General features: G+C 39.1%; 2 protein-coding genes across 4 annotated transcripts in view; one reads left to right on the top strand and one right to left on the bottom strand.

Annotated features, from left to right (window-relative positions):
- The window catches only part of PI4KA (phosphatidylinositol 4-kinase alpha), a 92,195-nt gene that overhangs the window by 35,514 nt on the left and 41,535 nt on the right, over positions 1-15,146 (bottom strand). For all 3 annotated transcript variants that reach the window (XM_065568378.1, XM_024105693.3, XM_065568379.1), the window contains exons 20-22: positions 2,229-2,337; positions 1,414-1,550; positions 46-179 (exon numbers count right to left, since the gene is read on the bottom strand). In XM_065568378.1, the coding sequence (XP_065424450.1) occupies positions 46-179; positions 1,414-1,550; positions 2,229-2,337 (380 nt within the window). The remainder of the gene's footprint in view (positions 1-45; positions 180-1,413; positions 1,551-2,228; positions 2,338-15,146) is intronic.
- SERPIND1 (serpin family D member 1) lies at positions 3,320-14,715 on the top strand. The gene is made up of 5 exons (XM_005281084.5): positions 3,320-3,459; positions 5,667-6,556; positions 9,612-9,885; positions 11,756-11,900; positions 12,761-14,715. Exons 2-5 carry the CDS (start codon positions 5,683-5,685, stop codon positions 12,950-12,952), a joined length of 1,485 nt encoding a protein of 494 aa, XP_005281141.1. The 5' UTR covers positions 3,320-3,459; positions 5,667-5,682; the 3' UTR covers positions 12,953-14,715.

The raw sequence follows: 15,146 nt of genomic DNA, 5'->3' as shown, positions 1-15,146 counted from the left end.
AGAAACCAAAGATTACAAAACCAACCTGTAATAATAAATATATACCTCATGTACTCTAGACGGTAAACAGACAGTAGATAGGTAGACATGGCAAAGTCCAGCTTATTGATCAGAGCAGACACTTCTGGAGGAGGATCCAAGAGATTTATGATGGTGCTCCGTAACTCATTCAGTTCAGCCTAAACGTAAGCAACTTCAGAATAAGAAGAGATAGCCAACGTGGTGGCAATATCTTTATTTGCATTCTGAAAAGGTTTAATTTAGGTTACACACTGATTATACCATGCCTTTAAAAAGAAAAAACCTTCACACTGTCATTTGCATCCAAGTAAAGAAGAGATAAAAAGGCACATAACACTTATTGGTGACACACAGTGAAATACTGGAATAGTGCATATGATGCATTAGTGCGGCAGCAGGAAACATCAATGCTCTTACTCAGAAGAGGTCAAGTTCAAGAAATACAGCTCAACACAGTTCATTAAAAGTGAGGGACAAACTGTCTGCTGGAGTAATGAATGAAGTTATACCAGCAAAGAATTTGGCTCTCAGTTTTACACTTGTCATTCATCCTTGACTTTTTTCATCTTACATTGTAAACCTGGGGTCCCCGCCGCCGGCCCCGCTCAGCCTGCTGCCGGCCTGGATGGACGGAATCCCGGGCCGGAAGCGGGGCCGGTGGCCGGGACTGGCAGCTGGAACCCCAGACCGGCAGTGGGCTGAGCCGCTCAGCCCGCTGTCGGTCTGGGGTTCCAGCCGCTGGTCCGCTCAGCCCGCTGCCAGTCTGGGGTTCCATCTGCTGGCCCCTGCAAATGTAAAATGTATGACTGGCACGTGAAACCTTAAATTACCACGAATAAATGAAGACTTGGCACACCACTTCTGAAAGGCTGCCGACCCCTGTTGTAAACAATAACACACATTTTTCTGTTACAGTCTATCATGAAAACATAGGGAGAGAAAAGTGGACAAATACCAAGCCATAGGCAATGGCAAAAGATGAAGGCTCAGCTAGGAGCCACTTTAATAGAGAGAACTACAGAACGACATTTTATTCCAAAACCAAATTCATCCCATCACTGTTCTGCAGATTTCATCTGCCAGACACACAAGGAGAAAACACAAAAACATCATTAGGTTTCCCTTCCCACAAAGGCCTGATTTCTGTAGTTAGCCAATAGAGGATTGTTGCCGCTAACAAAAACACACTTGTACTACTTAATACTCTTGCTTTTTGTTCTGTTAAGTCATGCACAGCTTACAGGATGCAGCAGTGCATTTGGAAAGCTGCTGTTATTTAATGAAGGGAGTCAGTGAAAACATTATATTGCTGTTCTAAGCAGCATCTACTTGTTACTATCCAATATATTATTTAAAGTCTGAAGGAGCATAATGGAAGAAACTGTTTCTTACAGAAGTCACTGTGTCATTTTTCATGGCAGAGTTGTACTGAAGGACAGATCGAAGAGGTTCTTTGCTGGGAAATGTAAGTAGTGGAGACTTAGTGGCTATCTCACATACCCCTTCATACCATTCTTCTGGCCAAAGACCTGTAGTAGAAATTTGGAGGGGCAGGGAGGGGAGAGAAAGACAAACCATGTCTAGGAGAAACATCCTAATATACTTCCATTATATTGTGTCAACTGATCTGGCTACTATAGAAACCTAAAATTAGTTTAGTGATTTTTCTACTGATCCTCAGTTGGTTATCGCCAACCTATATTAAGATTCAAACTGCGAAAATAAGTATCACCAAGTTTTGTGCTACCTCTTTAAACCATCTTTTCACACATTCAGGTATGTACATTCAAACTAATGGCCCACTTTCCAAGCATGTAATAGACCTGTTCAGATGGCTGCAGGTGAAACCTCTCAATGAATAAGCAGTTTCTAATTTGCCTGGTCTCATCCCTGACCCGCCCATGCTAGTTCACAGCCATCACACACTTATATTTTCACAGAGTCCAACGAGCCATGCCACTTGTGAACTGAGGATGTAAACAATAATAAATTGTACACTTCTGTAGTCTAGTCCACAGCAAAGTACAGCACTTTGGACACAATGCAGTCTGTCATCAGAGGTAAGACACCTGCCTTGTGGTCCGTTCCCAGTTACCCCTAGTCCTTCTAGATCTCCACAATCTCTGCTAAACAGCTGATTTGCAAACTAGATAAACCTAAGTCTACCGGAACATCAATGCATCTTTTCCCACTGGAAGTTTTACTACCTGATCCCTCCACAGCAAATCCCATAAGCACCGAATACAGCCAAAAGTCACGGAAGAGCTTCTGTAACCTGGGTTTGGCCTCCTTGATGGGTGGCAAACGTCTGGTGAGCTAACATGAAAAGGAGAAAATAATTAGGGGATTTCAATATTTAATCACTTGTTAAGAATCAGTCAATATAGCCTCATATTCTGATGTTGTTCTAGCATTTCAGAATTTAGTTTCTTCATCTGTTTCAATATATTAATAAAATCATGTAGTTACTGTTAAAATTACTCATATTGTAAGAATAGTCATTTAATTGTGTTGCACCGCCTTAGCAATAATAGTTTTCAAAGCTGATTAAACAGCATCTTACTTTCTGCTACAGATGAAATACTGTAGAGCTATAGACTAACTATAAGACAAAAGATAATTTAGCGTTGCAGAACATGTGGCTTGAGGATTAAATGCAGATTCTGATCACCACCTCCTGCAATCTGTAAGGTGAGGACAATGCTGTTCAACTTACTTTATTGCTGATGAACTCGAACAAGCAGCGATTTCTATTCATCTATCAAAGTATTACTAGAATTGTTTATTATTATTTGTTTTGTAGTAGTACCTAGAAGACCCAATCAGGGCTCAAGCACTACACACATCCACACACATTCCCACAGTCCCAAAAAAACAGTCCCTGCATCAGGGAACTTACAATCTAAGAAGAGACAAGACCAACAGGTGGATACAACAAACAGAGAGAAGAAAGTCACTGTGAAACAATTATGACCAGTGTAATGAACAGCAGTCACTTTTGAGTGACTGACTTTGAAACCTTAATCATGTTATTTTAACTTTGTTTTGTGTGTGTCATATGTATATATACAGTGCACAGCTACAGAAAGAGCTAGCGAGTTACATCATCCAAAAGTATACACATTCTTGCACGCAATTTTTGAGGAAAATCTTTCACATCCTGCAAGCCCACAGACACAGAGCAAAAGCAAGTAAGCACTCCACAAAATCATAAAAACCTCAACAAAACATCCACGGAAGAAGCAACAAATCACTTGGCAGAGACTACTAAGCAAGTAGAGGGGTTTTGGCTGACAAGGCAAATTTAGCAGTGTTTGATTTAGAGCCTGTTTACTTTGGGAGATATACAATTTACTAGCATCAAAGTTCAGATTTAAACCCAGCAATTCACTTTATTCTAGCTATTCAACGTATTCCTCTCTACACAGTGGCTTGGAGGTAAGGAACATTACTATCGTTTGAGCTGGATTTAAAATCTTAAAGAAAAATATATTCCAGTAGCGGGGGAGAATGCTTTGCCCACAATAAAATGAGGGTAAACAATACATTAGTCTATGGAAAAGGTGAGAATATAAAACTAGGAATCACAGACAGCATTGTCTTTCATTAGTGATTATTGCACAGAAGTGGTTTGCCAGAGAAGTACCTTAACCTCTAACCATATGGAACAAAAATGTAGCAGTCAGTCACTTTAAAAATAATGATAATAAAAAAGGTGAGCTATTAAGACTACAATATTTCACTCACTATTTAGCACAGATTTTAGTACTGTTCTGTTACAAGTCCTTAAGGATTAAATAATGTTCGGTTTCAATCTAGAATATTCATCTCAAATGGTTTTAAGGTTCCCAATGCGAAGATAATTCATTTTCATTCTTTATGTACATCAACAGATGGGAAAAGGAGAGACTGATACATTACCTGGATGCTACAAAAATGTTTAAATATTTCTCTTTCCATCTCCCTCTTAGTTCTCTATTTCATTGTTTAAGAACAGCTTTACATTCTCTTCTTAGAAAACTTCTTCCAAGGTTTTTTTTCCTCCACTCCTTGTTTTGTTTTGTTTTTTAAACATTTTGTCTGTTTTAAATAAGGGTCTTTGAAAGTCAAATTCAGGATTTCTAAACCAGTTTCCCGTGGCTACACAAATTACCTCAGATTTTGTTAAAATTAATTATTTCTCTTGTTCCAGATAGGATTTATTTTAGTTAAAGGTAAATGTTTAGAACCTGCAATGTAGGATAGTACCATTGAATGCCACTATTTCAAACTGTTTTCACCCCTTACCGTCATAGAACGGCATATTATCAAATCCTTCCATTCCATCCTTAGTTGATATCACAGCAGCCAATTACAGTTTTTGCATGTATTTTAGGTCACTAACCAAGACAATCAATATGATCAATTAAATATCTAGGGACTGTTTCTGGGAGCTGTGGGTACCCAGCTTCTTGGCAAGCCAGGTCTCTAGTCTCTTACACAATATGTATGTAAGCCCAGCTCTTGATTTTAAAGCCATAAGTTCAAATTCTACCCTCTGAGACATTCATGCAACTCAGTGGGATCAACAGGAGTTGCATGCATATAACCGAGGAACAATCTTCCATAAGAAAAACAGGTTCTACCAAAGCACCTTCCCTGAGGAAGTAACTGAGGCTACTTTCATTTTAATTTGATCCTAAACCCTTCTTTCTAAGAAAAACACTGGCATTTCTAATAATTACCAAAGCTATTGCTGCTCTAGTTTTAATTATATAGAGATCCCACCTTTGGAAAAGGAGTACCATATATTGTATAATCCTACACAAAAATCAAATAAATAATAGGTACAATGCTCAGAAAACCAAATATTAAAACTAAACAATTCCCTCAAAAATCTAGGCAAAAAAAAAGGAAATGATGAAGTGGATTGGAACAGAAAACCTATACAATTAAGGAACCAAGCACCTCAATATGGCAATATGACCTGGCAAAGTCGCACGCATGTCCCAATTATACTAATCTCAGTAAATAAAGTGCATATGTCTTGTGGGATTGTGCTATATCCCTAGATCTCCTTTATTCCAGCCTCATTCAATTCCATCCTTTCAAAGAAACTGCCCATAAACATTGCATTTGGTTTATGTTTAAAGTATGTTTTACAAATATAAAGCATTTGTCTGTCATGTTTTCTTTGCATCTCTGATGTGCTCTAAACTAATGATTTCCTACTAAATTCAAGCATTTGGAAACTTTTGTCCATCAGACTTCAGCCTTTTTAATTTTTTTTAAAGTACACATACTCTTACAGCTTAAAGTTTTATAATATACAAGAGACCTGGGTATTTTAGTAGATGGCTAATTGTGTGTAAAACAAGCTGGAAGCAATGACACTTTCTCCAATGACAGAAATCAACTGCTGTTTAACTAACTTGAAGGTCTCAGACCAGGACAGGTCCAGGCTTGAGATATTATATGAGCATGAATTAATTATACTAGGCACCACTAAAATGGAAAGGCTATCACACACCAAAAAAATTATAGGAGCCAGCCAACTATCCAATGTAGGACTCAACATTAAATTAAACAACCTACTGAAGAAAAGGGTAACCTCTTAAAACTCAGGTACTATACGGTTTCTCACTATGATATATTGTGTCTTCCAGCTTCTGACCTGTCACAATGAAGCTCCTATTTCATTTGTTCGTTCTCTCTTTCGTCATAACATCTGCATTTTGTGGGATCAAAGACTTTAATAAGCACTTTGAAAGCGTTGATCAAGCTATAAATCCCCGTTCGCCCCATGAAAATGAAACCCACAATATGCCTAATTTTCCACCAGGGTTCCATAAGGCAAATACTATAACCAATGACTTGATTGCTGAGGAAGACGAAGAGGAAGACTATCTAGATTTGGAAAAGATATTTGATGAGGATTATTATGGTGACATAATTGATGCTTCTCCATATCCCTATATGGTTGCTGAAATTCAGCAAGGAAATATTCTTGAGCTATTCCCTGGTAAAACCAGAATCCAGCGTCTCAACATCCTCAATGCAAACTTTGGCTTCAACCTTTATCGGAGTCTGAAGGAGAGAGCCAATTCTTCAGATAACATTCTGATGGCTCCTGTTGGTATTTCCACTGCAATGGCTATGATTTCATTAGGGCTGAAGGGACAAACACACCAGGAGGTACTCTCTGTTCTAGGCTTCAGAGATTTCATTAACGCCAGCTCCAAGTATGAGATTATGACAATTCACAACCTCTTCCGTAAACTAACTCACCGGCTCTTCAGACGCAATTTCGGTTACACACTGCGATCGGTCAATGATCTTTATATTCGGAAGCAATTTTCTATTATGGATGATTTCAGAAACAACATGAAAAATTATTACTTTGCTGAGGCTCAATCATCTGACTTCTCAGACCCTGCCTTCATCACTAAAACCAACGAGCGCATCCTGAAACTGACCAAAGGATTAATAAAAGAAGCTCTGGTGAACATCAACCCCACAACATTGATGATGATTCTCAACTGTATTTACTTTAAAGGTAAAAAAAAAAAAAAAATCGAAATTTCAATTTTCAGTAATTTATGTTTCACAGCACATGTCAATCTGAGGAACCAAGAATGAATCAAAACCCTAGACCAATGATTCTCAAAGCCAATCCACCGCTTGTTCAGGAAAAGCCCCTGGCGGTCCGGGCCAGTTTGTTTACCTGCCGCGTCCGCAGGTTCGGCCAATCGTGGCCCCCAGGCCAATGGGAGCTGCGGGAAGCGGCAGAGGCTCAGGGACGTGCTGGCCGCTGCTTCCCGCGGCCCCCATTGGCCTGGAGCGGCAAACCGCGGCCAGTGGGAGCCGCGATCGGCCGAACCTGCAGATGTGGCAGGTAAACAAACCAGCCCAGACTGCCAGGGGCTTTCAAACCAGCCCAGACCGCCAGGGGCTTTCCCTGAACAAGCGGCGGACCAGCTTTGAGAAGCACTGCCCTAGACTACAACTTAGGCCACAATAATTGTTTTTATTTCATAGTCCCACTGGGTATTAAGAATTTGTATCTATTATTATTATTACTACTACTACTACTACTACTGGATCATGACCCCACTGCGTTAGGCACTCTACAAACACAGAACAAAAAGGCGGTCCCTGCCCCAAGGAGCTTACAATCCAAATATAATACAAGGAGGCAATTGATGGATACAAACCATAACCTCAGGAAAAACAGTCACAGCTGAGGGACTCTATGCAAAATTATTCTTGCAGGAAGAATCACTGCAGTGTGTGTTGTAAGTAAATGGTCAAATTAAGTCCTACCTTAAGCAGGTGCAACTCCACTGACTTCAGGGGAGCTACAGCGGGGTTGAATTCAGTCCAACGCATTTATAAAGAGGTTTAAAGTATTCAGAACCCAGAGAATCAGCCAGGGACAAAGACTCTGAGCTTAATATATACACAGTGTGATCTGTACTCAGTCTACTCAAGGGCCTGACAAAAGTTATTAGCTTAACAAAAGTGGTCTTCTAATAAAAGGTAGAGCAGAACAGCATTCACTTGATTGGGATACTTTGGGCAAACAAGTGGGTGGTGGTGGTTTTGTAAGGTGGTCTCTTGTAAGGTTTTTAATTATAGGTAGAGCTGGTAGTGCTGCCTGGAGTTAAACTGCCCAAAAACATCACATTATAAGACACAGTTTTCAGTTTCTTATAACTTTCAGCCCAAACAGTTAAAGTTGTCAAATATGCTTTTTTGGCCATGTAAAAATACTGGGACTGGTGCAGGGGAGGGGCAGAGAGGGAAGAGAATGGTATGAAGAACCTGGGGAGAGGGTCTTGGAATGGGTGGGAAAGACTAAGATTAGATGGGGTGGGGAATGGGTGGGAAAGACTAAGATTAGATGGAGTGGGGGGAAGGGAAGGGAGGAAGAGACTGGGGCAAATGGCCAGTGGAGAAAGACAGGAATGGGGCAAGGAGTCAGTGGAGACAGACAGGATTCATCATACCCACCCTACCCTCTTTACATTGGGTGCCTATATAGTGGGAAACTGACTAAGTTGCTACATAGCTGGTTTTTAAACCCCTTTAAAAGGTGTAACAGAAGTCTGGGGCTATTTTTGAGACTTCATTTTTAAGCCCTATCCTGAAGTTTGTGCATTCACACCCCAGTCCTTTAGCGAACCCACCATCCCGTATTAGGTCAGCAAGTTATCATGCCTTTGCTAGAATGAGTCCTAGGGTTAGCACACTGCTTCCCTTTGACATCCCCCGTCCTTTAAAAAACAATCTGGAAAAAAAAACTTCATCCTCCCAAAAGGTGATTTTTTTATTTTAAATCTAACTACTACTGGCTCAATACTTCCCCAGTATTAGCTCCTCCATGCACTTACTGTTGTGCTCTACACTTATTTGCTCACTTACATCTAATACCCCTGATTTTAAAAGGAGATACCAACAGCCAAAATAAAATAAATGTAATATATAAAATTCTAACTGTGCCTGTCCATCTACAAAGAAACAAGGCTAATTCCTTCCAGAGCCATCATTATGAATACATTACATTAAAGAAGCAGATCATCAACTACATTCTTTTAATGTAGTATCTTCACTGGACTACTAATGCATACTTGGGACCCTCAGAGCATCTTCACGCAGCCCTGATCCAAATCCCATGGACCTCAATAGGAAGACTTCCTCTGACTTTAATGGGAATTGGATCAGGTCCTTTGGGTCTGATTCTGTCAGTGCTGAACTTCCTCAGCTTCACTGGAGTCAAGAGTGAGCAGCACCTCACAGAGGGATAGCTCAGTGGTTTGAGCATTGGCCTGCTAAACCCAGGGGCTTGTGAGTTCAATCCTTGAGGGGGCCACTTAGGGATCTGGGGCAAAAATCAGTACTTGGTCCTGCTAGTGAAGGCGGGGGGCTGGACTTGATGACCTTTCAGGGTCCCTTCCAATTCTATAAAAAAAACTGGATAATCTACCCCGTGATGGTCCAGGAAGAAGCATATTTGTTTAAATGTGTTCAGTTTAATGAAGTCAAAGCTTTGATATACAAAATGTAAATGTTTTGTTCCACATGGAAATTAAAATTTAGCTGTATTTAGTTAATGTTGATGAGACAGTATAATACAAGATGAATTCTAATTTTGAGCAGAATTACACTGATCTGCAAACATCAACATCAAATCTTTTAAAGCTTGTAATCTGCACAACAACTCAAACAATTATGTTTTCTCTCAGGTATCTTTTAAATGATTTCCACTTTATATTTTAGAGTGATTTTTGAGACCAGCCTGTGCATTAGAACTCCTTTAAATGTGTACAGCAAAGTCAGACAAACATCTAATTGGTCATCTACACACACTTGCAAATCATGTGCTTACATTTTTACATGTATTCATGTTTTGAAAACTAGCCCTTTACTTCTAAGATGCCTCAATGAATTCCCTCTTATTCCAGCCACAACTTAAAACCATCAGCCAGGCTACATTTTGCAATGATATTTGCAAATAAGTCTTCCTCACTAAAATTATATGTTAACATCTTTCATTTACAAACTATAATTATATATAGAAATAAGGATGAGGTTTTCTGCTATATTACCAGGAACTTGGGAAAACAAGTTTCCAGTGGAAATGACAAACAAACGGACCTTCCGACTGAATGAGAAAGAAACAATAAAGGTTCCTATGATGCAGACCAAAGGAAACTTCCTGGCTGCTGCAGACCATGAGCTAGACTGTGGTGTGCTCCAGCTGCCATATGTGGGGAACATCAGCATGCTGATTGTGCTGCCAAACAAACTATCTGGCATGAAAGCACTGGAGAAGCAACTGACCCCTCAGGTGGTGGAGAAATGGCAAAAGAGCATGACAAACAGGTAAAATCAAATCTTGTCAAACAAGCTTGATATAGTTTCCTGATGATATAAATTTAAATTGACAAAAGTAAGAGTGTTGACATAATAGACTTCTGGAAGATATTTAACTTAGTACTGCACTACATTCTGATTTAAAAAACTTAGCACTATACAAAATCAATGCAGTCTATATTAAATAGATTAAAACCTGGTGAAATGATAGATCTCAAAGAGTAATTGTAAGGGGGGAAATCATCCAGTGGGAGAATTCCCAGTGGGATCCCACAAGGATCTGTTCTTGACCCAATGCTATTCAATCTCTTTATCAATGATTCGGAAGAAAACAAAATAGTAGGTGGTAGAGTTTGCAAATTACATAAGAATTGGTGTGTGATAAATAATACCGACAAGTATATTCTACAGAATTATCTAGATCACATGCTAAGCTGGGTTCACTTGAACAATATGCATTTTAATATAGTTAAATGCAAGGTTATACATCTAGCAACCAACAATGTAGGTCACAGTTATAGGAAGGGGGGACTATTTTAGAAATCAGTGACTTAGAAAAGGACTTGGGAATCATAACAGATAACCCACTGAACATAAACTCGTAGTGCTTTGTGGTGGGTAGGAAAGCAAGTGTGATACTTAGATGTATAAGCAGGGGAATGTAGAGTAGAGTAGAGCTTGTACAGTGTATATAAAGCATTAGTGCGACCATTACCAGAACATTGTGTCCATTTTTGGTGTTGACACTTCATAAAGATGTTGACAAAATGGAAAGGGTTCAGAAGGGACACAAGAATGACCTGCCCTACAAGAAACTCAATCTATTTAGCTTAAAGAGAAGGTTAAGAAGTGATCTGATTGCAGTTTATAGCTACCTATATGGAGAGATTTCTGATCGCAGAGGGCTCTTCAATCTAGTGGACAAAGGCATAAATGAGATCCAATGGTGGAGAGCTGAAACTGGACAAGTTCAGAGTAGAAAAGAAGGGCACATTTTTTCCACAGTGAGGGTAATTAATCATTGGAACAACCTACTTAGAGATGTGGTGGATTCTACATCACTTGAAGTCTTTAAAACAAGACTGGATCTAAAAGATATTGTCTAGCTCAGGGGTTCTCAAACTTCACCATGACCCTCTTCTGACAACAAAAAGGACGACATGACCCCAAGAGGAGCGACTGAAGCCTGAGCCTGCCAGAGCCTCGCTGCTCCAGGGAGGGGGGGCAAAGCCCAAGCCCCACTGCCCTCTGGCTTTGGCCTCAGGTGCAGGGGCTCGGGCTTTGGCCTGGGGCCCCAGCAAGTCTAAGCCAGTCCTCCAACTTTGGGGTCCCAACCCACAGTTTGAGAACCGCTAGTCTAGGTCATCCAGAAGTTATGGGCTTGATGCAGGAATAACTTGGCAAAACGCTATGTTTGTGTTATGTGGAAGGTCAGACTAAATGATCATAATGGTTCCTTCTGGCCTTATAATCTATGAATAAACAATGAATTCTCTTTTAAAAAACAAATACCTCTGTTGTATGTACTTGGTAAACCTCTAACCTATTGTGCCAGGGAGTTCCATAACAGATAGTTGCATATGCTGATAATACCTATGTCATCTGAACAGGACTATGTACTGTAGAAATACAACTGATGTTAAGCCTTTTAAGTATTATAAGCATGTACTACATTAATAGTTTTTTTACCTTAGATTTAGAAAAACTGCTTAGACAGACCAGGTCCTACCTTTTAGAAAGTTAAGCCTGGGAGAACAGAGAGCAGGACTCCTGTATATGTCAGTGTCATGCCTGCTTGATAAGAATGGAACTGACATGCATAGTTAAGGAATGTGATGTATATTTCTCTAAGACCTTTAATGTTTCTGCTTCTTACTAGAACAAGAGAGGTAGTTCTGCCTAAATTTAAGCTGGAGAAGAGCTATGACCTGACTGATTATCTGAAATCCATGGGAATAGAAACACTGTTTGACAACAATGGCGACTATTCTGGAGTATCAACGGAGAAAGTCATCATTGATGTGGTAATTTTTCCCCTTCTACACTCATTCTTCCTACTTATTAATTCCTGTCATCTGAAGTGTGGCAACAAAGCACAATAATTCACAGCTTAGCTAGGCAAGTAACACAATATCCCTGCCTCTCCTGGAACATAAGGGGTCTGTTTTTCCATACATAGTGGAAGACCAGTGGCTCTCCATCTTTCCAGACTATTGTACCCCTTTCAGGAGTCTGATTTGTCTTGTGTACCCCCAAGTTTCAGCTCACTTAAAAACTACTTGCTTACAAATCAGACATAAAAATACACATATCACAGCACACTATTACTGAAAAAAATGCTTACTTTCTCATTTTTACCATATAATTATAAAATAAATCAATTGGAATATAAATATTATACTTACATTTCAGTGTATAGTATACAGAGCAGTATAAACAAGTCAGTCTGTGTGAAATTTTAGTTTGTACTGACTTCAATAGTGCTTTTTATGTAGCCTGTAGTAAAACTAGACAAATATCTAGAGGAGTTAATGTAGCCCCTGGAAGACCTGTGTGTACCCCCAGGGGAAAACGTGCCCTTGGTTGAGAACCAGTGGTGGTAGACTATATACATCATGAAGGTTATGCCTTTAAATCTCTGGGAGGGGTTAGGTCATGACCAGTCAGGAAAGGGTTTTTGCCAAAGCCAGAGGACTGAGCCATATAGGAACTACCAGTGAAAACACAAGAAAGCCACGTGCAGGATAGAAAAGATGTGATGTTGTAATTAAAGTTCACCATTCTTTCAGCAAATTAATTCTAGTGCAATTCACCGAAAGACAAAATACTAAGACTTCAAAGTCTAACCAAAAGGATTCTGCATTTTCTGTCCCATTTTTTACAGTTCAATCACCAAGGCACGATTACTGTGAACGAGGAAGGCACAGAGGCTGCAGCTGTGACCACGGTAGGGTTCATGCCCCTTTCCACTCAGATTCGCTTCGTCGTTGACCGTCCCTTTCTGTTTCTCATCTACGAGCATCGCACCAGCTGCCTGTTGTTCATGGGCAGAGTCGCCAACCCCAGCAAGTTTTAAAAAACAGAGGAGTGCTCTCATATCCAGGTTGTATGATTACATTTTAGTATAGCTAGCTGTTTTTGAAAGGAAGTTTTTACTTATCACATTAGTCAGAGGTTACTGTCATTACACGACTCACCATTTATCAGTGGAAAATGCAATATATACGAGACCATTCATGTATATATATATATCAATATATATACGAACAAACTCACAGCAGTAGATGATTTGACTGCAATTTATAAAGATTAATGCCAGGCACTGATATATCTGTATTAAAATCTCATTAAATAACTTACACAGTGTTATATTCAATGTATTGAACTTAACCAGCAAATAAAACCTTAGACCAGGATTTTTAAAAGTGGATATCTAAAGGTAATTTCTTAAATCTGTATTTAGACACTTACAAACAGGCAGGCCTGAGGAACTGCTGAACCCCTTGCAGTTCTGGGGTTATCTTTTCAGGTACCTAAATACAGAATTAGGGACCCAACGTTAGGTGCCCGTTTTTGAAAATCTTGCCCTCAGAGCCTGATTCTGCCCTCTGATATCCCATAGGCCAAATTCAGCCTAGGGGAAACTGGCACAATTCCCAGGGAAGTCCCAGCCAAATCCAGCAGCAATCTAAATGGAGGTATAAATAGTGAAGTAGAGAAACTTGTACTGATTTCACATTCAACAGGTTTATAAAACATGAAACTTACAAACCAATGAGGCAGAAGAGGGATTGTAGGAAAAACCACTCACAGTAAGAAAAGTAAGGTACCATTAGGTCTGGTTTTGATTTCATACCAGTTCTACATTGGCATGACGCCAATGATTTCAATACAGTTACTCCTGATATCCAGTAGTGTGAAATCAGAGTCAGGCCAAATGGGTAATTTATACCACTGTAAACTGTCACCAAATTTAGCCTATTGTGTATAGACACACACCTGTGGGGAGCATAAGCTCCATAACACAGCTTATATACAAAAAGGCATTTTATATAAATGAAGTAGACCGGGAAAAACTCCCTCCCCCCATACCCTCAATACCTGAAGTCCTACATTTTCTATCACATTTTATTTTCTCCATTTCTTTACAGAAAACAGTTATATAAACAAAGCATCTAGGCAGAAAATAGGGGCTCTAAAGCTCACCTCAGGCTCAGGCTCAATCTAATGAAATTTAGTGGGAAAAACCTGATAAAAAATAATAAACTACTGGTGACCTTTTCAGACTTTATAGTAGGAACATAAACACTGTGTAATTATTCTCATCATCCACATAGATGCAACATACTTCCATTCTAAAATGCTACCCCTTGACAGGAGGAACAAATTTACACTTTTGCTATGAACTGTCAAGATAAGTACACTGACAACACATGTATTCACATTTCAAAAGTTCCCTTTTCTCTGTGCCTTTTAAAGAATTCATATTGTAGTCTCACAAGTTTACTGTATTATTCAGGATATCTAATGTTATACAAAATCTAAATGTTTTCAATATTAAACTTTCCTTTGCATATTTTCTTTGGTAGCATAAGAGAAAACAAACAATAGTACTTTTATGGATTTACAAGTCTTTAATGAAGTCTTTAAAATGCAATTTGTAGTTGATCCTGCTTTGCTTTTATTCAATATGTGTCATTTTGAATTTTGTGCCCAACCATAAATGAAGCTGTTTAAACATTCAAGTAAATGAAAAATACCTATTGTATAGGAAATAGCATGGTGAAGAGCTGATCTCAAATAATTATTCAACTCAATAAATAGTTTTTCCCTTTTCAATATTCCTACTTCATATACAGTCCTTGTTCAAGAGGTTTTTTGCGCACACATACTTTCTGAGTGTTAAAAAGCTTTGCCACAGAAAACATCAAAGAATAAATGCAAGTATGGGAAGGTTATCTTATTCTTCACAAATGTGGAACACATATTAAAGAATATAATCAAATCAAGAAGCTAAAAGAAACCTTTGGCAATCAAGAATGAAGTTGTCAAAGACTACGTTAGTTGGAAACAAAGTTCTAAAAGTTATTTTTGAGGCCAAGACCAATTCCTGTAACCAGGGAAAGAGGACAAACAGAAAAGCAAATGTAGCTGCAGCTCAGAACTCATGATCTTTATGCATTGTGCAAGAAAATCAAATATTTGCTTCTGCACCCATAATGTAACCATTAACTCTTGCTACAGCTTCTGACACTAATTTATTTTACTCC

The sequence above is a fragment of the Chrysemys picta genome, chromosome 15 (assembly GCF_011386835.1).
Source record: "Chrysemys picta bellii isolate R12L10 chromosome 15, ASM1138683v2, whole genome shotgun sequence".
Lineage (NCBI taxonomy): Eukaryota > Metazoa > Chordata > Testudines > Emydidae > Chrysemys > Chrysemys picta.
The sequence above is the reverse complement of the archived record's forward strand: the minus strand, read 5'-3'. Positions and strand labels throughout refer to the sequence as shown.